The 25,170-nt window shown below is 35.1% G+C and overlaps 1 protein-coding gene across 2 annotated transcripts; it reads right to left on the minus strand.

Moving 5' to 3' along the window:
* Positions 1-11,277: 11,277 nt before the first annotated feature.
* Positions 11,278-19,211, minus strand: LOC147532223 (Pseudouridine synthase family protein). 2 transcript variants are annotated; one of them, XM_086648142.1, is made up of 15 exons: positions 18,953-19,211; positions 18,778-18,837; positions 18,520-18,667; positions 17,651-17,723; positions 16,738-16,783; positions 16,076-16,186; positions 15,572-15,638; positions 15,019-15,115; positions 14,045-14,105; positions 13,793-13,923; positions 13,326-13,443; positions 12,419-12,542; positions 12,236-12,340; positions 12,093-12,161; positions 11,278-11,738 (listed from the first exon to the last, which is right to left on the minus strand). In XM_086648142.1, exons 1-15 carry the CDS (start codon positions 19,067-19,069, stop codon positions 11,689-11,691), a joined length of 1,377 nt encoding a protein of 458 aa, XP_086504268.1. In that variant the 5' UTR covers positions 19,070-19,211; the 3' UTR covers positions 11,278-11,688. The 2 variants fall into 2 exon arrangements, with proteins under 2 accessions (XP_086504268.1, XP_086504267.1); XM_086648141.1 differs by having other exon boundaries at positions 18,520-18,682.
* Positions 19,212-25,170: the final 5,959 nt, after the last annotated feature.

Genomic DNA, 25,170 nt, shown 5'->3' on the forward strand with positions numbered 1-25,170 from the left:
GGAAATCGTTTCTGGGAAGACGAGAAAATAATTTTCCCTAAGGTTCTGTTTGGCTGCGCAGAAGGAAAAAAAAAGCGAAAAAAAGTGTTTTCTTCTCCGAATCTTTTTCTTTCTTTAATGTTATTAATTTTTATCTCTCCCACCATGATTATGATCTCTTTAGTGATGAGTAGCTAATTTATCTAATCTAGGGTTTTACGATGAAACCCATTTTTGATCTTTTAGAGATATAATTTTTATTGATTAACTCTTGATTAATGCTTCATAGTTTAATTCGTTTTAGTTTGATAAATAGATTTTCTTTTCACTATTTATACTTTTCGATTTGATGCGTCGTGCTTATGTTAAATCATTTGACGGTTCATACTTATTAATTGATAAATAGTAGTTTAGAGATTTATTTATTTAAAATAAAATGATTACATTGTTATGTTTTATTCGGTTTTAACGAAAACATCTCCCGGAATTAGGATAGTTCATTATCCAAAATTCTGAGTTATAAAAAAAGAAGAGAATTAACCATTTTAAGTATTTGTTTCTAAAGGTGATTTTATGTGGTGAATTTCTAAAATCCTAGGTCCTCTCCCCCATTTAAGTTCGTTGTATCATAATTTGTTTTATTAATTTGTTCATTATTATTTTGTCACCAAAACCAAAACCATTTTCAAAACCGTCTTACTTCCAAGTCTTAGAATAGGTTTCACTTAGTCTCTGAGGAACGAACCGGTCTTACCGGAATTTATTACAACTTGACACCCGTGCACTTGCGGGTGTAGACCTATTTAGGGTAACCTTCTAGGCCCATCACATGGAGTTATTACCATGAATGGGGATATCTTAACTCCCATCCAACGGATATATTGGGATATTGTTATCTTGAATGACGGTAAAGCCTCCTCAACGGATATACGAACGAAAGTCAGCTAAGGAGGAGAGGACGGACCTCTTCTATCCAGAGCAGGATGTACGTCCGTATTTTGGTTTACCGAAGGGGCGAGGACGGACCTCTTCATCCAGAGCTGGATGTACTTCCGTACTTTGGCTGGTGAGGACGGACCTCTTTATCCAGAGCTGGGCATACTTCCGTACTTTAACGTTGCTTCGGCATGCCTGAAAATAAATGGGTCGGACCCATTAGCCATTAATTCATGGGATTGGCCACCGCGTAAGCCCATCAATCATGTATTTCTGGGGGGGCCCCTGGTGACGTATTTTGGCCCATACAATTTGTCCCCCACTCTCTAAGTCGACGAAGTGCGGAGACTTAGAGAGTAAAGTCGCTGAGACTGATTCGAAATTTGGTATCGTTACATTTGTAACTTGGTACATGTCCCGTGGGGACGTGGTAGCGAGAAGTGTCGCTTTTTGTGAGTCAAAGACGTTTGGAGATCGATAAGCTATTGTCAGAGTGTTCCGATGCTTTTGTAGAAATTTGCAAATATTTCTGCGTCCTTTGGCGTAAACCGTAGAAGGGTGGTATGGGTCATCACTATGAGGTTTCGAAAACAATTTGACAAAAGTGATAGCCTCGTGACAAAATAATATTACCAAAATGTTTTGTAAGAAATATTTGACCATAATAACATTAGTTACTGACCCAAAAAGAGTCGGGGTTGAAGCTTGGAGGTTGGTCGAGGAGCAAGGATCGACACAAGTAGGTCAAGGGACGCGATTGACCAAGGCAGGTATAGGCTGACCTCGGGTCAAATGTGCGATCAGCACATGTTGCCCCGGGGTCATGCGTGTGTTGATCAGTGCGTGACCCGAGTCAGCGCGTGCTGACTAGCGCGCTGACCTCTGGTCAATTGCGCGGTCAGCGCGTGACCACGGGCAGCGGGTCCTGACCAGCGCGTGACCACGGTCAGCGGGTCCTGACCAGCGCGTGACCACGGGCAGCGGGTGCTGACCAGCGCGTGACCACGGGCAGCGGGTGCTGACCAGCGCGTGACCCTGGTCAGCGTCCGTTGACCTGAGGTCAAGCGCGTAAAGGGACCAAAATCTTTTTTGTAAAAATGTAAAATGAGGGGCTTCATACCTGAGTGATTTTTCGGGTCATTCGACGACGATGATCGTTTAACGGGACGGTGATGCGATGTTGGATGAACCAATGCAATGAGCACCCGTAATTGTTCCTTTATAATTACTTTTCACGAGGTACTTTTATTTTTGTCTGATCAGGGCGAGCTCGTGAAGCAGGAGTACCAATCGAGGCAAGACATTTGCGAGGTGGTCCTGATGTAAGTTTTGGATGAGGTAGATCCGGAGCTCTTGGCGAGGCGGACCTAGTGCTCCTGAAGAGGCACGTTGTGATGCAGGTTTGTCAGTCAAGGCAAGGTGTGTGTCGTGTAAACCTGACATAAATATTTTAATGAGGCGGGCTCATAGGATAGGACTTCCAATCGAGGCAAGGCATTGCCAGGTGGTCCTATGTAAAAAGTTAAATGAGGCGGGCTCATGGGGTAGGAATACCGACCAAGGCAGGGTGTCTGCCTGTAGTCCTGACCTAAATTTTTGATGAGGCAGATCCGGAGCTCTTGGCGAGGCGGACCTAGTGCTCTTAGAGAGGCACGTGACGCAGATCTGTCAGTCAAGGCAAGGCTTATACGTCGAGTGTACTTGACGGAGACTTAGTGAAAGGCTACTCAAATCGAGGCAGGATTGTAGAGTAGTGGTACTGACCGAGGCATGGCTTATAAGTCGAGCGCATATCCTCCCACATTTTGATTCACAACTATTTTCAATCGGTTATTTTCACAACTTCCTTAAATGTCTCTTGATTTTCTCCCAATATTCTCTCGCATACGGTTATTTTTCTTCCGAAATTAACTAACTACTTTCTAAAGTATATATTCCACGTTTATTTTTCTCCTGGCAACTCATTATTTGTTTTCGATCTCTTTTTCCCTCTTTCCTAAATTAACTAACTACTTTCTAAAGGTTTTCCTATTGGTAAGTTAATTTGATTTATCTGTTGATTTCTCTTTTTCTTTCTCTCGTTTGATACTTCCTTCTTATATTTCACTAGTTTCTTTTCTCTCATTCGATACTTCTTATATTTCATTAGTTTCTTATATTACTCATTTGTTACATTTTTCTTTTTTCAGGTGATCTCAAAAGAAAATAACATTAACAAAAGAAATTATAGTCACTTTACTCAGTTTCTTAACTTTTTGATGTAAATTTTAAATTGAATTTGATTCAACCCCTCCCTTTGTCTCTATATATATAAAGTTTAGTTTGGGTTCATTTCTCAGTTTTATTTTTTCTGTATTTCTTATAGTTTGATTCAAACAATCTCTTTCAGTCTCTCGGTGTAATTGTGAGTTACATCAAAAGAGGAGGATTATGGTTCCATGAATGGTGTAATTGTTGCAGTATGTTGGCAACCATTTACTACTTCACTATCCTTACATAACATACTTTTATTCTAACTTCTATCTCTTAATTTTATACAATTTCTTTGCTTGATGAGTTGATAATGTTTATTTCTAATTAAGAAATGGTAGTTTATTTTGCAGCACTTTTAACCGTTGTGGGACTACACATACCAGGAAGGAGTAGGAGAAATATTTTGGAGGGCAGGAGTGACGAAGAAATGTTGGTTGTAAAAAGGTACACGAATTGTAATTCATTCTTTGAAAAAAATTTAGCAATTTTAATCAAATATCATTTTTTCAGTCTAGCTATTTGAGTTTAATCTATTAATTCGCAGTTATGGCTAATTCTTTTCATTTTCCTGATGGTAGAATGTTTGAGTTACCGAGCTTCAGCCTTTCATTCATTGGGGTATGGAGATTGGAGAAGTTTGAAAAATTTGTACTCTAACTTGGTTTAGTGTTTTTTTTCTAGTGTTGGCCGATTCCAAACTTGTGAAAAGGGGATACGAGGATTTTGGTATTGGATAAAAAAGAACTCTTTCATTGCATGTTGCTAATTTTTTTTTATGGAGTTCTTTGTCCTTTTTTTTCTTTCACTTCTAAAATTTGAAAATTAAATTAAAATTTTATTATTTGATTTTTTTTATTAGTTTCTTTGTTTCCATTACTAATTCGTGGAATAATCTTCTTCTTTGTTTGTGCCATATAATGTAATTTCTATGTAATATCTAATTAGTAGTTTACATAAATTGTATTTTTTATTTAAATTCTTTTTTTGTGGAATCTCAAAGAATTGATTATACCTTCTTATAGCTAGGTGTCCATCGTGCCCTACGAGTGCGGCAAACCCTTTTGGCTAACGTCGGTATAGTGCAATACGCTAGAATGTGTGAGGTGTTTGGGTGCAACTTGCAAGTCAGGGTCGAGCATAAATTCGATCGTGCATGTACCGTGGTTTTCATTTTTTCTCCATTTGGGATCACACAGGTATCTGTGATTCGCATAGTTGCGAATTACAAATACCTGTATAATATCGGATGGGGAAGGATGGAATCCACGGTACATGCACGTTCGAATTAATGCTCGACCACTTGCACCCAAACACCTCACACATTCTAGCGTATTGCACTATACCGGTTTTAGCCAAGAGGGATATGTCGTGCCCGTAGGGTGCGGTATATATATATATTATGATAGGTATCCAATGGTAAAATTATATAGGCGAATTAGAGAGAGAAACAAACTACACACATGACACATAACTCATTACAATTAGGTCAATTAATGTCAAATACTAAAAATTCTTTTAGGAATGATCAAACTTAAAGAACGAGGGAGTGTAAGAGTCTTGGAGAGAAAAATAGAGAAGAAGTGCAACAATACCTATTGTATTAAGAAGACAGAATAAAAGTTTGAGATCAAACAAAAATGAGAGAGAGAAAGCAATATTACTACGTATCAAAAATCAAAATCCTACAGAAAGAGAGCGAGTTCTATATCAGAAATCAAAATCTTATGTATTACGGTGGTTTTACGTCAATCTCTATACTTTTTTCAAATGTGAGTTCTAAATGCGCCTATTTTTGGATGAAAATGTGTCACTAGAAAAGTGGAAACTAAGTGGTAGTTCTGTCATGTCATACATAGTCTTTTACCTTAAGGGAGTTTTAAATGAGCCTATTTTTATATGACAATATATATAAATTTTGAACAGAACACAACGTTCTATAACATTTGTCGAAAACAAGCTACAGTTTCCAATATTTAATTCTCATTTACTCAAGCTACTACAATGACTAACTTACCAACCACTTCCCTACTATTGATTTTTTTTTTTGCTAAGTAATTCTATCCATTTCATCCTCACAATCCCATCGCTAAGAGAAGAAATAGAATCAGAAATAGTGTTCGGTCCAAAAATCAAATTTTGAGTTGAAACTGTTTGGCGCAAAAAGTAGCGTTTTTGTTTGCTAACTTTCTGGTCCACATTTTACTGTGACCAATTGCACAACTGTTTTGATTTAAAAAGCCGGCCCGACCCCGTCTCTACAAGCCCGAGCCTTATGGACACGAGCTAGGTTGACCCGGGTTCCTTCCCAATCTGGGGTTGGGCCTACGATTTTTTTGAAAGATTATTTGAAATGATTTTAGGATGTTTTGAAATTGATTATTCAATTACATTGAATTTTGCACGCAGGGAGAAGGTCCACTTATACGCCAATTGGACAAATGTAATCTTCGAAGACAAAGGGGTATATACCCCTTTTATTGTATGGAATGATACCGCAAATTCCACCAGAAACTCATTTTATAGTTGGTATGTGAGACTATTTACTTCGAATTTCGCTGCATTCGATATAAGCTTTAAGATATAAGTTATTTTCATACTTAGTTTTAAGTACCATGGTGTAGCTTAGCAATTTTTTAAGTGGAGAGATGTTCATTAATCAAAGCAAAAATAATAATGAGTAATGGTGTTTGACCGACTGGTTGTACGATGTTAGCCAGAAATCTGGTGTGCTCGGCCACGTCTGGTCAGACTGCATTTTTAGCAAAGTGAGTTGAAGAAAGAGACAAACTATATGACATATAACACATAACACATTAATGCAATAGGTGTCATGTGACACAAACTACGCATTAATGTGTCATATGACACAAACAACAACGATCTTTACTTTGAAGACTTGCTTGAAAATAAAATTAAGTGGGCAATCTCGTTTAAGCGTTTCCATCCACATAAATGTCATTATTTAAGATTATATGTAAGTTGCTTAATCATTCATTATCTGCTTCAGATTATATGATATGTTTTTTATGAGTGATTTTTTATTTGATTTTGTAGGATGGTGAGAAAGAGGCTGCTGAAAGTTTTGAGGTTTGAAATGAGGAATGGTAATATTGTGAAAAATTTTAATGCAAAATAGGTCACTATTTTGAGAAATTTTGGTAACTAAATAATGGAGAAATGAGGTAATATAGGTCGAAAAATGTGAGATATCTTCTCTTTAATGCAATACGTATTGTTGTACTTCTTCTCTCTTTTTCTCTCCAAAACTCTTACACTCTCGTTTTTTAACTTGGGTCGATCCTAAGAGCATTTTTAGGATTTGACATTAATTGGCCTAATTGTAATGAGTTATGTGTTATGCGTAATATACTATGTGTCATGTGTATAGTTTGTTTCTCTCTCTAATTCATATATAATTCTACCATTGGATACCTATCATATTATATATATATATATATATATATATATATATATATATATATATATACTAGGTGTCCACCGCACCCTACGCCTACGGGCGTTACAGATCCCTTTTGGCTAACGTTAGTATAGTGCAAGGTGACCAATACGTGGACAATCAATTTTTTATATGGACAACTATTTTATGTGGACAGCTAGAAAAATAAAAAAAATTATATGGACAACAATGTTTAAGAGGACATCATTCTATGATTTTTCAGTCATGTCCTCTGACAATTAAAAATTTTACTTCAAGTCTTCCCTCTCCTTCTCTCTACTCAAACAAAAACTCCCCACCTACGCCTTCTCTCTTTGTCTACTCTTTCTTTAATGATGGTGGAAGAAAATGACGAGTGACATAGATGAAGACTAAAAAAAATTCGGAGGACATGAGTGATATATATTAGAATAATGCTCGCCGATGCCTTCATGTTTATGTATAACATTGGTAAAACCTTAGCCAGACTCCCTCTTTCCCTACTTCTTCTTCCACTTTCTCTCTCTACACTTCAGCTAAAATTTGGAAAAGTAATCAGAACATGAGTACTGCTTCTAGAGTTTTAATCCGAGACAAGCACTTATTCTGCTCTTCAAAAATTTTAATTTGGGAATTGTTGCATATAGATATTATTGTTAAATTTATTTAAACTCAAAATTAATGAGTAGATATATTTTATTGGTTAAGTAATTAGAGAGTTAATTTTAGTGGGGTTAATGTACTAGTTAGTGGAGTTAATGTACTAGTAACTGGGTTAATGTGCTAGTTAGTGGGATGATTTTAGTAGTGGTCTTAGTTAGTGCTTGTAGTTTTAGTCTATAAATAGACAAGTCTTTGTAGTTAATTTCAGATCAAATCAAGTCAAGTAATTCAATTCAAGTTAAATATCTTCTTTATTCTTCTTTGTTTGTGCAAGTATTTTTAATTTCCAACATTTGGTATCAGAGCTAGAATTATTTTGTGATTACTAACCGAATTACAAAATGAATGGATCAATCCAACCTCAGCTTCCGCGGTTTTGTGGGAAAAATTTTGATCAATGGTGTATCCAAATGAAAGCATTGTTTGGCTTCCAGGAAATTTGGGAGGTTGTCGAATTTGGGTATGTAGAACCAGTTGATCAGGTAGCACATGAAGTTCTCTCTCATGTCCAAAAAGATAGTTTGAGAGAGAACAGAAAGAAGGATAAGAAGGCCTTGTTCTTTCTCTATCAAGCTGTTGATGAGATAGTCTTCGAGAAAATCTCAAGAGCTGAAACAGCTAAAGAAGTGTGGGATTTGTTGCAAAGATCCTACAAAGGTGATGAGAAGGTAAAAAATGTAAGGTTGCAAACTTTACGAGGTGAATATGAATCTCTTAATATGATTAACACTGAAAATATTTCTGACTATTTTTCTAGAGTTCAATCTATAGTTAATCAATTGCGGGTTAATGGTGAAAAATTAACTGATCTACGTGTTATTGAGAAAATCATGAGATCATTGACAGGTAGTTTTGACTATGTTTTCGCTGCAATTGAGGAAGGAAAAGACCTTTCAACTATGTCAGTTGAAGGTTTAATGAGTTCATTATGTTCTCATGAACATAGGATGAACCAGAGAGCTGTTGCAGGGTCTATTGAACAAGCTTTTCAAAGCAAAGTGACTCTGCTTGAAAAAGGTGGTTCTAATGGTGAAGAGAGTCATGGTAAAGAATCCAAAAGAATTGGAAGGCATGACAAATCTAAAGTTAGATGTTTTCGTTGTAAAAAATTATGTCATTATCAGTCAGAATGTAGAGTTTCCAAAAAATACTCAGAGCATGCTAACTTTGCTGAAGATGATGCAGAAGAGGGATAAATTCTTTTATTAGCTTGCAGAATAAATGAAGATTCAGATGAAGATTCGGATGAATATTTAGATGATTATTCGGTAGAAAGTGATGAAGATGCAGTTTGAGACTGTCTTGTTAAAGAAGATCATCTAGTAAAAATTGATATTGATGATGAGACAGTAGCTTCAGAATCTCAAGTAATTGAGATTCCACCTATTTCTCTGAATATTCATGAAAACTCAAATCCAGAATTATGTCCCAGTTCAACTTATATTCAAGTTATGTCGTCGAGGTTTGATGAATACGTTGTAAGCAATAATAATGATGATTCTGACGAAGATTTTGCAAGTTTTGCATTTTTTGCAGATTGCAATCCTATCACTTTTAAAGAAGCAGTAAAAATGTGGGGCAAATTTCAGCTACAAATGATGAAATTCATTCAATTGAGAAAAATGATAATTCGGGGTTAAATTATCTTCCTGCAGGAAATAAGACAATTGGGTTGAAATGGTCTTCCAAAAACAAGTACAAACCAGATGATGGTCAAGTAGACAAATTAATTGTGAAAGAGTATGATCAAGAACCAGATTAATGTGCAGTTTTAAATTGAAGAACAAGTGACTAATATTTTTACTAAGCCATTGAAGGTCCATTTATCTTTCAAGTTGAAGATTATGATGGACGTTATGTCGTTTGAGTTTAAGGGAGGGTACGTGTTAAATTTATTTAAACTCAAAATTATTGAGTAGATATATTTTATTGGTTAAGTAATTAGAGAGTTAATTTTAGTGGGGGTTAATGTACTAGTTAGTGGAGTTAATGTACCAGTAAGTGGGTTAATGTGCTAGTTTGTGGGATGATTTTAGTAGTGGTCTTAGTTAGTGCTTGTAGTTTTAGTCTATAAATAGACAAGTCTTTGTAGTTAATTTCATATCAAAATAAGTCAAGTAATTCAATTCAAGTTAAATATCTTCTTTATTCTTCTTTGTTTGTGCAAGTATTTTTAATTTCCAACATTTATACCATTGGTAAAACCTTAATCAAACTCTCTCTTTCTCTACTTCTTGTTCTTCCACCGTCTCTCTCTAGACTTGAACTAAAATTTGGAAAAAATAATCAAAACGGAACAATATTACTAGAAATCTACAATTCTAATCATCACCATTAGTAATGGAATCATCCTGCCATAAATCTCTAAGCAATTTCAACAACAGTTGAGCCTTCCATTTTGCCCTAATCGTACAATCACTTTTAACAAGTAACAACAACTGCGTCACAACTCTGGCAACCACCTTATCTCTTAAAACAAAAAAATTTAATCAGACAAAAACTCCTCATGTTCGGATTGTTTTTTGAATGAAGACTAACATGAAGATGAAACAATTAGATTTTCTATTTTTAGCTATTGTATTTGTTAATAGTCCTCACATTAATTAGTGTTAATATTCAAGTCCCTGGTAGAGTGATCGTACCAAGGACCGACTAAGTCAACTAAATCAAATATAGTTAAGTAGCATCGGGCCCGAAAATAGTTGTCCATATAAAAAAAATTGGTTGTCCACATATTAGCCACCTAATGCAATACGCTAGAGTGTGTGAGGTGTTTGGGTGCAAGTCGGGGTCGAGCATAAATTCGGTCGTGCATGTACCGTGGTTTCCATCCTTCCCCATCCGACATTATGTAGGTATCTGTAATTCGCAACTATGCAAATCACAGATACCTGTGTGATCCCAAATGGAAAAGAAATGGAAACCACGATATATGCACGTTCGAATTTATGCTCGACCCCGACTTGCACCCAAACACCTCACACATTCTAGCGTTGCGGCGTTAGCCAAAAGGAATCTATCGCGGTCGTAGGGCATGGTGGACACCTAGTTATTAATAACGAAGAGTATTATTACGATATAACTGTGAAATAATAACTGGAACCGAGATCCATATCTTGTCTTCGTGATTGTTTCTTGTCCATTTTGCTAATGTATCCACCTGCTTGTTGCCATATGTTTAAACTGTTGGGGTCCTTCCTTATAATAAAAGGACTCCTAGTTGAAATAGGATTTCCCTTATTCCTTATTTGGGGAAAAAAATAGAAACTTCTATTCTTTCAAGTCTAAAAAGGAATCCTATTTCTATAGGAATACCTCCTTATTTATCATTATACATAGAAAATGAAAGGGAAGAAATTATTCATACTTTCAGGTTAGAGTGTATCCTCCCAGTTGGGAGAGTTACCAGAGAATCCTTTCAGATCATATCCTCTCAGATTAGAGATAGATAGAGATCAGAGAGATGAGAACAGAAAGAGGTTAGAGAAAGAGAGATTTCTGAAGTGGTTCTTGCAAGAGAGATTGAAAGAGAAGAATATTGATTTGAAGAAAAGAAGATTATTGATCTTGTTAAACTTCTCCATGCTTTGTGGTTATCTACTTCAGCTTGTGGTAATCTAAGATTTGTTCAAATCCTAATGGTAGTGAGAAATCTTTGTATCCCCTTTCTTGTTTGGTTTATCCACCATAAGCTTAGTGAAGAATTGGTTAATCGTCTATTTATTTAGGGAAGAATTGTTATCCAAGAGCCTTTCTGCACATCTTGAACAATTAGTTTATCCACTATAGGTTTGGTGAAGTATTGTATAACCCATTATTTAAATATAATGGAAGATTTCTGGACTAGGTCCCGTGGTTATTTTACCTTCTATCTTGGAGGGGTTTTTTGCCACGTTAAATAATCTTGGTGTCTCTCCTTTTACATTCACATCTTTTATCTTCATATTTGTGAACAAGTTAATTAGGTTATTTTTCCTAACACAAATCTATACAAAAAATTGATTAGCATCTTTCCATCCAAATGCACAAATGTATTATTGCTCCTGAGTTCAAACGTTAGCAGTTCCTTACTGCTTAAAAATATGCCGACCATTACAGAGACTATCAACATCTTTTTAAATCTTAAATAGAAAACTGAAGCCTAGTAGCCTACAACAACATAATGGACCATCTTCAAAATATAGAAAGAATGCTTCATGTAAAACAAGATAAAATCCATCATACATCAAACTATAACTTCAAATTACACATGTACTCCCTCTTTTAACACTTTTTAAGTTCTCCATGAAACATAGGAAAATTGCTTCGCAGATGCAGATATGAAAGCTTTTTTGCTTTCCTTTTGACAGAGATGGGGGGACATAATAATGTAAATTAATAATGGCTTATCCTCAAAATTTTGATGAGAAATCAGTGGGATCTCATGTCTTTGTCCTTGCCTTCAGTTTCGCCTGGCGCTCTTCGTATGATGCTGAAACCAGTTAAAACTTAGAAGCATTACAATTTAATGGAAACCCTAAAGACCAACATTTAAAGGACTTAAAATATATAAAGGCCAACTAGAGAGTGAAAAAACAGATGATCCTTGACAAAGGTAGTGTTTAATTGTTTTCTATAAGTCAGACCTGAAAGAGGTTTGAACTGACTGAAGTAAGATTTCACAATATTAGCGTTTGTCTGACTCATGACGTTTAACTCGTTTGAATGGTTGATTCGGGTACATTTGACAGACGATAATGAAAATCTAGAGGTGACACATGAAAAGGCTAAACATAGATGGTCGATAATGACTATTCAACTTTAAAGGGTTATAGTGGGGACTCACGCTCTGTGGGTCGTGACATGAGAGGAATGTGAGCTGGCTTCTTCTTGCCATGATTCAAGACATTTCTATCTGAAAATCAAAGTTTCATCACTCAATATATGTAATCAAAGAGTTCTCAGTGAAAATGTGTAATTTTTTTTTACCTGTAGATGTGGAGCACGTCAAGAGTGCCTCCAGAAAGATAGCAGCTTGAAGTTTGTAAGCATTGAATTCATTAGTCAAATGCTCTTTTAGTCCTTGCTGTGCATCTAAGACGTAAAATTCACACTTACTTTCATATGGTACAAAAATATAGAGTAGAATACAATTACTTGTCTCTGGAATACCTGGTGAGCAAATGAAACTAAGATCTTCAAATTCACACGATCGGAGAATCAGTGGAACCTCAGAAGCCATTTTGAACTGAGGTTTCCTAGAGGTCATGTTAGTGTCAAGTAATGCGTCTATTACCTACAGCATGTTCAAACAATTAGAATAAGGATCTCGACAAACTGGATCGAAAATGCAAAAGAAAAATAGTGATTGTTTCAAAGGGAACATCTGAAATTTAGAAGATCTTGAAGAAATTGATGTTAGCAGTTAGGCTTATTCTTTCACAGTTGCATACATAACTACAGCCCAAACTTAAGACAAAAATATCTACAGTCCTAGACCACCAACGCTTAATTGCTAGCATTGTTATAATCATTTTCACAAGAACATTAGGTGCCATAAATCTAGTAGAAGACACCAATTGAACGGATAGGTTATTCTAATCAATGTTACAATATACTCTACCTCCCCTTGTGAACCGCTGACCAAATTCCTCACGCTGTTCTTTGGTACTTTAATGATCCTGGTGTGTTCAATTTTCCGCCTTAATTAACCAATGTTTCTTCTGATAACATGCTATAGAGATTAACTAGTTGAGCAGTAAGGTACAAGATTGTTTAGGTACTTCGTTAAGATTTTAAGTTTATGGAAATGGAATGCTCTGACTCTAATGTATGTAGACTATATGCGTCATAACATATATCCCCAAACGCACCATGACCCAAAATGACATACCGAAGAGATATTTTAAGTGCTAGAGTGAAAATTGTGGGATATTGAACGCTGTTTGATAGTTTTATCCAGTGAAACGTTTTTAAGGTAGCTTATCCATGTAAATGAAGTCTTAATTAACAAACAGGATACATCAATCAGAGAATCGGAGTGTGAATTTCAGTAAGGTTAAGGATATTGTATACGCACAGAAGGGGATTCAAGACCTTGACCAATCATAAATAACACAGCAACCATGCATCGGACCTGGTGCCACAGAAAAGCACTACCTTTAATTGTAATTGAACATAGCTGACCATATTCAGACCTGTGAATATTATAGAGAAACATTTATCATGATGTACTGCACTAAATAAATATACGTAAAAGAAATCACAAACATGACAAAGAATTGTTTTTACGCTATATCAAAGTGCTTGTATCATGTATGGGCCTGAGAGCCAAAGAGGTAAAGAATGAACCTCTTTTTGACAACGTCAAGATTCGAACCCTAATCTCTCTGGTGGAGAAATTAGAAATATACATGTGATGACTCAACCAAAGTAAGTTCCACAAGAGAATTGAACCTTTAATTGCGATAGTTTACAAGAGAAAAAAGGATTGTTGCGATACTATCATAAAAACTGTTTACAAGTTTATTGTGAGAGAATTTGAACCTTTCATCGCTGGAAGAGATTTCAAAATCTGAGATATAACGCATATAGTTGTGAACATTCACTGCATCCATCTTACAGAAGTTCCTAAAATCATGCTCCCCTGTAAGTTTCTTACCGGCTTTCTCCATTGCCTGGTAAGAGAAACCAAAATAGAAAAACACAGAGTTGTTATTACTTCCCAAGAACCTAGAACCAGTAGACACTAATGCAACATAAATTTCAGAGAGAGAGAGAGAGTTACAATTTGCATACCGAAATGTCCATATTCTCTCTCCAAAAGAGGTACTTGTATTCCCTGCCCAAACAGCTAAACCTGCAGTTTTTAAGTACATTATTCACCTACAGCCCGGAAGTTCAGATACATTAAGTTCTTCCCCCCGAGTTCAAACAACTATTGTAACTACAGAAGCAATTCAACTGCAGAAAGCAATGAAATACTAAAATGGTACAGAGAAAAAGGAGAATTTTCCCTTCAGCAACTTCAGGGGCCAAATCTCATGAATCTACACTTCATTTGACACCATTAATCTTCTTCAGGTGAGCGTACAAACGGGACTAGTAAAAGCAATTACATCACAAGTCTTGGATATCTAACTTTAAAAAATGCTCATATTTGAATTTTATTTCTCCTTAAAGTGAACGGAGATTGAGCCCGTATGCAAAGATTTCAGATCTATAAGGACATCATTACAAGACCACTACTGGTTCTACGAAACATGGACACACCTTTTTAGTACTGTTCACCATGTTGGGTGCTCGGACTCTAAGATCCTTCTGTTGGATATTACAACGAATACTAGCAATCAATTTAGTATGTACAGTTTCTGTATGTGTGCTGTGTGCATACTTGCACATAATCGAGTTAGGACAATAAAATCATTGTAGGTCAACGCCTTTAATCTAACAAATGTTACGTCATCCATGATGTTACATAGCTTTTAGCGAGAGGCATACAAAATAACGGTACAACTTTTGGTGGTTTTCTTCCTGTCACTAATTTGTTCATTTTCCTTTCCAGAGTAAAAAGTGTTTATTTGGTGATCTTTTTATAACTCAGAAACAGATGGCATGTCCTCTATTATGGAACTTTTTTACGCTTACAAAAATTATAACCTTGTTAGGAAAGCAATAAAACGCAAAGACCAGAAACAGCAAGTCACTCAAGTGTATAATTCAAACAAACACATGAAGATTCTAATGCATAACACTATAGAAGAATAGAAAACCTTGCATGAAAATCAGCAGGAGCCGGACACCAGCCAAGGACTCGGATATCGTTTGGAAGGACTCTGTTCAGCACCCTCACATAGTCAATTTCTTCTTCTAAGAAACAAACAATTAGAGAATGAATAAATCCAGCAAGAACTGAAAAACTAGAGAAGTCCCATTTTACCCCGAGTGTAGCAATAACTTTGTAAACAATTAATGATACTGGTTAAAACTAGAATTACATCCTAGGTTCTTAACTGAACATAAATGGATCTTTCTGATTCCACGTTAGGAATTACTTCATGGTCATCGTAATTCATAGGAGCAGATTTGCAGCAGGTAACAAGATAACAACTGCCACAGTCGGCTCCTCTGAATTATTTTCTTGTATTTCAAAAGTTATATATTTAACTATACCATGCAATGGGTACGATAAGAAATGTCGAGATAGAGATGACTCCTTTCTAGTTTCTTTTCAGGGCGATATGGTTTTCTACATGTTAAAGTAAAACGAAAAATGACTACTTAGAAAAAGAAAACGGAAAAATGGAACAAGAGAAGATGGCAAACCACATGATTCTTTTGGAGAGTTGTCATCCGCATTCTTGATACTTGATCGTAACAATAAAGCAATCACCTACACCAAATAACTTAGCATTATTGAGAGAGGTGTTGATTAAACATACTTTAAGAGGTTTACAGTAATGCAATTTGTTTTGTTAGTAAATAGGGACTTTACATATTTCCTTAAACCTTTTCTTACATTTTCTTTTATGGAAAGTATTTGAGCATCGAAGAAAATGATATTGTATTAATTTTCATTTCTACACACCGCGAATCACGATTATTGATGGCCAATTGTAACATGCTTCTTCTATTGTCTGCTAACTTCGAATACAAATTTCTATAATATTTCCATGAGTTTTGCAACTTCTATCACTTTCATGATCCATGAATTTGTAATTGAATCCATACTGCTAGTAAGAACTTGAAATAGAAAATGTAGGTCATGATCAATCATCCTTAACAGAAACACAAAAGTACTTGTGAGGAGTTGTCGTGGAATTGATTTACCTGCCCAACTGCAGAAACACCCTTGTCTGTTCTACCACACCTTGAGTATCGCGACTGCTCCTTATCGACAATCAAGAGCCTCGTCTTCTTGAGTGCTTTAAATATCTCAGACTGTAAGAAAACCGAAACTTGAGTGAATCATGACCAAAAGAAAATACCCCGTAAGTCGTACCTAAATATAAAGGACGACTTTGTAGGAATTTCATTGGGTGATGCAGAATAGCTTAGGAGGTCCGTTTCCAAAGTCAGAACACAAACTACTACAAGCAACCAATATCTTTAGCCTAAACATACGGAGTAGTTGGGTTTGGTGGGTGAGCACCGATTAGTGGTCTGATATCCAAGGTGGTGTTAGTGGTTGCTGCTGCACCACTGTCTACAATAACCTTAAACATAAATGTCTATCAATAGCTGAAGTAATAAAATCAGGTATAAACCCCTCATAGTGTTCCCAAAATCCAGAAAAAAGAAAAAAGGGAGAGCGAGCAAGTGAGTGGGGCCTCTTGCTTTGCTAGTAGCGCGTATAAGAGATATCAGACGCTACCAACTTGCAGAAACATAATCTTATGCACAACCAGTTATCAATGCGACCATTGTTAAGATCTTCCAATCAAAAGAAACTTGTTGGAGGACCATCCACTTCAATTCCAGAACAAACGTACCTCAACAGTCGGATCCATTTGTGCCTCTGAAGCAAACCCGTAAAACCTGCAAAGATTGATATAAAGCGTTTATACTCAGTTAGGTTATGCATTTGCATCAAATTAGAAGACAAAATATAAGATCAAGACAAGTAGAACTATCAGTTGTAAGGATTTAATATATAGGTGACGAGTTAGAAACTTGTTTAGGTATACTTCAAACAAGACAAGAGTCACAAGACAGGCAAGGGGTATGGGATACTTGTCTTCCAGAACACAGTATTTTAGAGGCTCCAGAAGCCCATCTATTTGGGTCTTTGCTATCTCTCATCATAGAGAAGGAGAACTTTACCCTGATTCCTCCTTTCATCGTAAATTATGTCAGACCAAGCAGTACAAAGAAACTACCAACGCACACTGACTCTATCCCCCTAGCAGCAATTAATTGATTATGGTGTCTACATCAAGACGACTACCGTAGATGCACACATCTGATATACACTTCCCAACTGAAAGACTAAAACGTCTTTTCTTCCTTTCTCGAGAGTAAACTTTGGAGTTCTTTTGTCAATGGAATAAATTCTGACATCATGAACATCACAACATGACATGTCTAAGGAATACAATTCAACCAAATTTTAGGACAAAAAAGCAGACGATTGGAGTTCTATATAATTGTGGAATTGGCGCCTTGTCTAACTCAACCAAGGGAAAAGAGTGAGTCTTACAAGCCAATCTGGCATATTTTTACATATAAAAAACTAAGACACCTCGAAGAGAAAAAAGATAACACGTCTTCAGATGATAAAAGAGAAGGTGATGTGACCATCCAGGTTTTGAAACCACCTTAGGTCATGAATCAATAATTGCACACTTGATACATATATCACCTCTTAACTTATAATATTAATACAATTAAAATGTACTTGTGTACCTTTTACCGAAGTACATGACTTTAAGAGCAATATATCTCTTGGCATGGTGATGTATGGTCCTAATGTTACAACCTGCACGCAAAAGCAACTAACATATAAAGATATGCAGATGTGCTCGGAATTCATGATTTCTGTAGTGACCAAAAACACATAATTTTCAGCAGAACCTTGAATTATAAATTTCCCCACAACTGCATATGATCTGAGCAGAAATTACTTTAACTTCATAACATTAACAAAGATGAACTCGTGTTCCATTCTCTTTACCCGCAAACACCCAAAAAAACCGGTCAGAAGGGTTTGGTGTTATTATTCCTAGTCCATAATAAGATACCATATACAACATAACGAGAGACGACATAACAAAAGTATGTTTAAAAAACTACTCAATGTAGCTTTAGGAAAGCAGCTTGAAGGTGAGTATTCTCATTTTCTAACCAACCACATTAGAGTCATGAAACATATAAACGTCGAGAAAGATTTTCAGCCACCTATTTTACACGAAGCATAATAACTTTTTTATTTTACGTGAATCAACCGGGAAGTTCTACCTCAGCATATCATACACCAAAATTTAAAATATGTCATAGTGCATAGGTCGTAGTGCATTGACAAATTCTACAATTTCTATGCTATAATTACTAAATATGCTGAAGAAACCTCCTTTGTTCCAAATATAATTATTATTATTTGTTAGTACTTATTACATCCATCATTATCATCCCCAAGTAACATAAGGATTTGCCTGAATAGTGGTATTAGGTTGAATTCGAGTCTATTCAGACAATTCAGATTCAGACAATGGAATAAAAACAAACACCACCTTAGCCAATTAAGAAATCAAAAGGGTGAGAAATCAACAACTAACCTGAGGATTTATCTCTTACATTCTTCATTTTAGTTTCATCAATGGATTTGATTCCTCTTTGTAATTCCACATTCTTACTAACTTCATCTCCACAGCTTCTACTTAAGTTGCTTCTGTCCTCAGCAGAACTGTTGCTAGATTCTACTAACTGCACTTCAAAACCCTAGATTAAGCTCCAATTACTTCAATTACACTAAATCATACTTGAAATTGAAAAAAGAGAATCGATTATATTACAAAGTGTTCGTTCACGCAAACCTTTTGACAGTGGCAATGTAAAACCTGAGATGAAAGTCTAGCGTTCTCCATCTCCAATTCCTAAAAAAAATTAGTTAAACTCCATTAACTGCCTAAAAGAGTTCTAGAGAGAGAGAAAAAAGGAAGATTCGAAAAGAAGAAGAAGAAGAAGAAGAAGAAGAAGAAAAGTTTACACCTTTACTCTAATTTGGAGGGAATTGAGCTGAGATTGAAGGTTAGTGATGACATCTTCACCGTTCAATCTTTCTTTATCCAGAGAGAGTGAGAGACGATCGAATCCTTCATCCGCCATGTTCGATCTCGAGTTGTCGAAGAGAATCCTAAAACCCCAGAAAATCTACGGAAGTATAACCCTTATCGCCGCTATAGGATACGCAGAAACATTTTGAATCGTTTCGCGGAGTTTTTGTGATGGTTATTTTTCACAACGGTTTATGGATGTCACAATATTTATTGGGGAACACATTATTTTGGGAAGTTTTATAGGGGCCTCCCATAAGTGTTATAGGCGCCTCCTTCCTTCACTTATAAGGGGGCCCTTTAAAACTACCCACACATTTTTCTTTTGGTCGAATTGTTCCAAAAACATGTCTTTTTTTCGAGGTGTTGTTAATAAATGTAATATAAAATAACAACTACAGTAAAAATATATTTCATCAAAAAACTACAGTAAAAATAATAATATATTTTCCATAAAACAACAGTAAAGAATTTTTTTAATCGGGATATCATTTTTACAGAAAAATCTTTTTATCGATAATTGAATTTCTCACTTATCTCTACAAATGAAAGAGATTCTTCTAATCTCTTATTTAGGAAAAATAGAGAGTCTTTTCTTCTTTGCAACGGTTTACATTTTTACTTTTTTGTGTTTCTCTCTACAAGTGATACTTAAAAATTTAACACATGTTTTAGTTAGTTATTTTTGCCTAATAATTTCATCTGAGTATAAAGTAGAGTTTTGCATAGTAATATAGTATTGTTTAAAAAAGACCGTGGCTTTCATCCTAGATTTGTATTTTGTAGTGGGAATTTCTTGGATGTCTATCACCCACCGACCACCGCTCATTCTCTTTACGCTAGAGAAGGGTCGCATCAAATTGTCTTTGTTAGCAAAATATGGTCTGTATTATGATGTTTCGTAACGCCCATATCATTGTGTAACATAACGTATTATGAAAGATTACTTTTGAAGATAATTTGTTCACAATGGTGTATGACTTTCATATGATATTCCTTTGTAGCATCCCACAACTTGTAAATTTCATATGACATTATATTGGTTGATACTAATTGTTCTATGTTAATAAAGTATTATGACCAGTCGAACAGTACGAGCATTTCAAGTTTTCTATTGTGTTTTAAGTTATCAAAAATCCCAAAAACACAAACATCTCAAAAGAAAATACCGCACACATAACAATTGCGAGAATTTCGTGTATAGTTTATCAACTAAAACACTTCAAAAGTAAATATATCTTAATTAAGAGAGTTTTTTATGATGTGTAATAAAAATTATTTTACATTGTAAACCTCGTCAAAAAGTCTTACACTTTTATTAAAATATCACAATAAGAATCACTTGTTTGGAATGTCATATCTTCATTAGTCTAGCTTTTTCATTAGTTGCCTCTTTGGAAAGAAAGATATAATATCTTCGTCAGGGGGCTTGACAATGATTTAAGTCTGCAACAACAATACAATGTCTTTGACATAATATATTTTGAAATTAATTCTGTTTCGACCCCTAATTTTTTACCAACCGGCTCTTATAGGTTTTCAACGATTCATTGTGGTATTCTTGTAATTTTCATTTATCCACCTCACTCTTCTTCATGGTTGTCAGCAATTTTCACCAGAGATGGTGGTTGGAGAGAAAATTTTCACCAGAAATGGTGGTTGGAGAAGAAAAGAGAAAGATTTATCAAAAAAAAAATCAAGGTCACCTGTAGTAATTGATTGAAGATAACCCTTATGCCATGTTAGGCGCGCGGGAATAGCGTGGGAATGGAATGTGATTCCCGGGAATCACATTCCAAATCATTGTTTGACTTGCGGAATGGTGTGGGCTCGGGAATGTGATTCCCTCAAAAAAGGGTAATAGCAAACCCTGGGGGAGGGTTTGTGATTCTCATTCCCTAGAATCACATATATTAATATTTATTGACAAACATATCCTTAACAAATTATTGAATTACCAATTTTATTTTTTTGTAGGATCTGATATTAATAAGTACTATTTATGTTTATGAACAAAATTTAACTTTAGATAAATTTCTATTTAGGTTTACGAACAAAATTTTACTTTAGATAAATTTTTATTAAGACATTTATTTATTATCTTTAAATTCTAACCCTTTGATGTATCGTGATATTATCTCGTATCTATGAATTTGAAAAAATAATACTGAATTCAATATATAACAAAGTTGATGTGTATATTTTATGCAAAAAAAAATAGTTGATATGTATTTTATGTAGTTTAAGTAAGGGTAAAAGTGAACTTTTACAAATATTTACATTCCTATTCCTATACGAACCAAACACCTAATTAGGAATATGCAGGAATCAAATTCTTATTCCTGGTCAAACCAAACATCAAACTACAGTAATCTGATTCCCAAAGATCGCGTTACGGGAATGTGATTCTCAGGAATCACATTCCATTCCCGCGCGCCAAATATGACCTTACTGTAGTGGATAAGGAATGGTGGTGGGAGTTTGGGGAAACAAAAAAACAAAAACAAAATAATTTTACCCACAATTTTGTACGAGGAAAAACGGTTTGGTCTTTCTTGCCCCAGATAACGTTTTGACCCTTAACTTGGACAACAAGCAAATTTATGGGTATAGTGGATGCGGACATTGGTGGACATGGTAATGCCCACAAATGTTTGTGTTATTGGTTTGAGACATTTAAATTGTTCTTAAATGTCTGTGTTATTCGTTTCGGACATTTTAAATGGGGGTATTGCTAAAAGCATCCGACAGTTCAGCTATAAGCAGACGACTTATTAATTTGAATACGGTCAATGAACATTGACACAAATATAATTAACACTAAAATTTAAGTGTTTTTTAATCTTTTTCTTTGTAAAACATATAAAATAATCAACTATAGCTCTTCCTAGCAGGTTGTCGACGAAGGAAAAATCTGAAGTATATAAAGATTCTCTAACCTACTATTTGATGTTTGAATGTGTCATGTATAAGGGTCAACGCGTGCTTGTTAGAACAGTCTAGGTGCTAAAAGATTTTTTTGAAATAGTATGTTGCTAATAGAAACGTCCGCTTATAGATCAAAATCGAGTGCCTCTAGCGGTGCCTTTCAAATGTCTAAAATATCTGTGTTATTCATTTGAGACTTTTCAAATGTACTCCAATTCCTCTATAATACAATAATAATAAATTTCCACCTATTGTCTATCAATGTCCACAAATATCCATACGTTCCATGAAACTCCTAAAATGTAGCGTTAAAATTGTTTTTGTCGTATGATAAGATAATGATAATATAATAATAATAATAATAATAATAATAATAATAATAATAATAATAATAATAATAATAAATATCCACTAATTGTCTATCATAATAATAATAATAATAATATTGTAATAATAAATATCCACTAATTATCCATCAATGTCCATTGATATGTAGATATCCACGAAAGTCCAAAAATATTTGAAATATCAGTAAAAATATGTTACATGTGATACTGTAAATAATAATGATATAAAATCATAAATATCCACCAAATGTTCATCAATATCCACAATGTCTAGATGTCCACAAAAGTCCAACAGTATATTTTAGAATATTATATATTTCAAATTATGGGATGATAATCTATTAATGTCTATTTTGATCGAGAAATACAACAATAATATTAAACATTTTTATTATTATAATAATAATAGATATAATTATAAAACATTCATTACACATTTTGTCTATAAACTCAATATCTTGAAATGTCCACAAGACATTTTGCCTATAAACAAATGTCTCAAATTGTTGGCAAGACATTTTATCAATAGATTAAATGTATTGAAATGTCTACAAGACATTTAATCTATGGACTAAGTGTCTTGAAATGTCTATAAAGACATTTAATCTATGGACTAAGTGTCTTGAAATGTCTACAAGACGTTCTATTAATAAATGTTTGTCAACATCAGTATCCGATACCCCTTAGAACAAAACCAATAAATGGGGAGCCCAACCTAACTCCCAGGTCCAACAGTAGAGCCCTGGGTTGGACTCCCTGCCCCTCTAAAATTAGATCAAATTAGAAATTTAGAGCTAATAATTTATAGCCGAAAAATTGAATAAAAAACACACACGTAAATCACACACATGACACATCCGTAATAAATCAAATTTAAATTTGAACTTATGAAAATTTCTTTTCAAACAAAAAGTTGTAGGAGCTCCCACAATAGGATGGGAGCATCTCATACTATCATTTAGGAGACTCCATTCCGTTTGTTCTAGGAGATAATTGAGTCAACTCCATATCTAACTATTTAAAAATAAGAAACGGCAGAATTATATATCAAGAGAATTTTGTAAGGATAGATGTTGGTGATCTCACAATCACTACTACTGACCTAGCTTATTGGTATTCGTATTCAACTATAATTAATTATGTGCTAATTGGTAATTATATTGTTTAAATGGAACAGAAAGCAAAGAAAATCTCATTGAAATGGGGAAGAAATCTTTCCCATTTGTTTGTTTTCTTTTTCTTGGGTTAACTTTAGGGTTTGAGATGGAGGAAACTTTCTCTCTCTAGGCGTGCTTGAATGTTGTAAAACCAGCTCAAATCACTATAAAAAAAGAAGCTTGGTTTCAGCATTTTTAATTACATGTAATAGTGCTTACTCATTCTTGTCTTGAAATTCCATGTGATCCCAAAGAAGGGTTTAACTGTGGGATTAACGTAATAAGATCATGAATAGATTTCTTGCAGGTCAAGTTATAATCACCATATTTCGTGAAATTAAAAAGTTATAATCACCATTATAAAATTATTTATGTCATAACATCTACTATGGGTTTTCAGTTTTAGTGAGAATGGAACCTCAGGCTTTTCGGTAATGGAGTGGGTAGCCGATAGTGGTGGGAATGAGTATGGGCAGGTCGAGCTCTAACTTTATCAGATCGGACTCGGATATAAAATGTTGGTGACTACCTATTTATTCAGGCGGTCTCAGACGGTCACTTTCAAAAATTGTTTGACACCGTCCAAGATCATTGATTTTACCGGACCAGTCAGACACCAGACCGTCTCGGTTCAGGCTTTCCAATAACAATTTACATAAACTTATAATTTCATTTTCTTCTGCGTGAAGCAAACAAATATGAATCGAACCAGTAAATATGAATGAATTCAGTAAGTAACTAAGTATGAATCGAATTAGTAAGGACTAAAGATTCAGATAAAAACATAACACAAAGTTATACAGACCTTCGTAGTACGTGTGAGAATAGTCCCACATGGGAGAATGGGTAACTAGCAACCAAGAATATAAAGTATAGGTCCTCTCCACTCATTGCCAATTGGTTTTGAGTTGGATGGCCACAAACTTAACAGTACGATGCTTGATGCAAAACTTCGAATGGATGGAGAGACTCAGAGAGAAAACAATATAAATAGAGGAAAAAAACTAAGATGATCATAGATTATGTTCTAGATGGAGAAATCAGAGAGAGATAGTCTCAAACTTGTAGCCCCTTGGGTCATGTAACAAAAGTGAAGTTGCCCTCCATGCCCAATCTCTCTTACCACGAGCAATATCAAACGTGTGTTTCTTTAGATCTATTTGATCCGTAAGCTACACAGCTGTCTGAAAGCGGAGCTTGCTGCGGTTAAGCTTGGCTTTATGGTTCCACTAAGAAAGGATATGCGCTAAACGCCTATATGGCGTAAGGTCTCAGAGAGCCTCTGATTAAATTCAATGAAATGAAATCATATGGGTCAAGGGCGGCGCTCCCCTTGACCCCTACTAATGGGCCTCGACCAACAAAGCTCAGGCGACAAATTTTTGTCGAATTTATCTTCCTGATGGCTTTGGCGAGGATCTTTTCTCGTTCAATCTTGGTCAATTTGTTGACTTCTTAATTTCGTCAAAAACTAACTAATATTATACCCAATATTAATCGTAGTATTTATGATTACAGAGAGTTATACAAGACACCCACTTATGGAAACCGAATTTATTTCAACCATTAAATGGTTTAAAATTTGTGACCAGATTGTTAGAAACCCCCATAAAGAATATGGGTCTCCTATTTCACAGCTTAATTCTGACAGAAACGCCTCCTTTCACGGTTAACTGTTGGCAAGTTCAATTACACAATAAATGAAACAACAACAAGACTCT

This window comes from Eschscholzia californica, unplaced genomic scaffold (genome assembly GCF_041429995.1).
Source record: "Eschscholzia californica isolate CP2 unplaced genomic scaffold, dmEscCali1.0.p SCAF_6, whole genome shotgun sequence".
NCBI lineage: Eukaryota > Viridiplantae > Streptophyta > Magnoliopsida > Ranunculales > Papaveraceae > Eschscholzia > Eschscholzia californica.

Excerpts from the sequence above, each read along its gene's own strand:
- LOC147532223 (XM_086648141.1), bottom strand. The coding sequence starts at position 19,069 with ATGGCGGATGAAGGATTCGATCGTCTCTCACTCTCTCTGGATAAAGAA. Across the intron at positions 18,683-18,777 it reads TACATTGCCACTGTCAAAAG|GGTTTTGAAGTGCAGTTAGT; the intron begins GTTTGCGTGAAC and ends AGCTTAATCTAG. Across the intron at positions 17,724-18,519 it reads TGTAAGAGATAAATCCTCAG|GTTGTAACATTAGGACCATA; the intron begins GTTAGTTGTTGA and ends TTTTGCGTGCAG.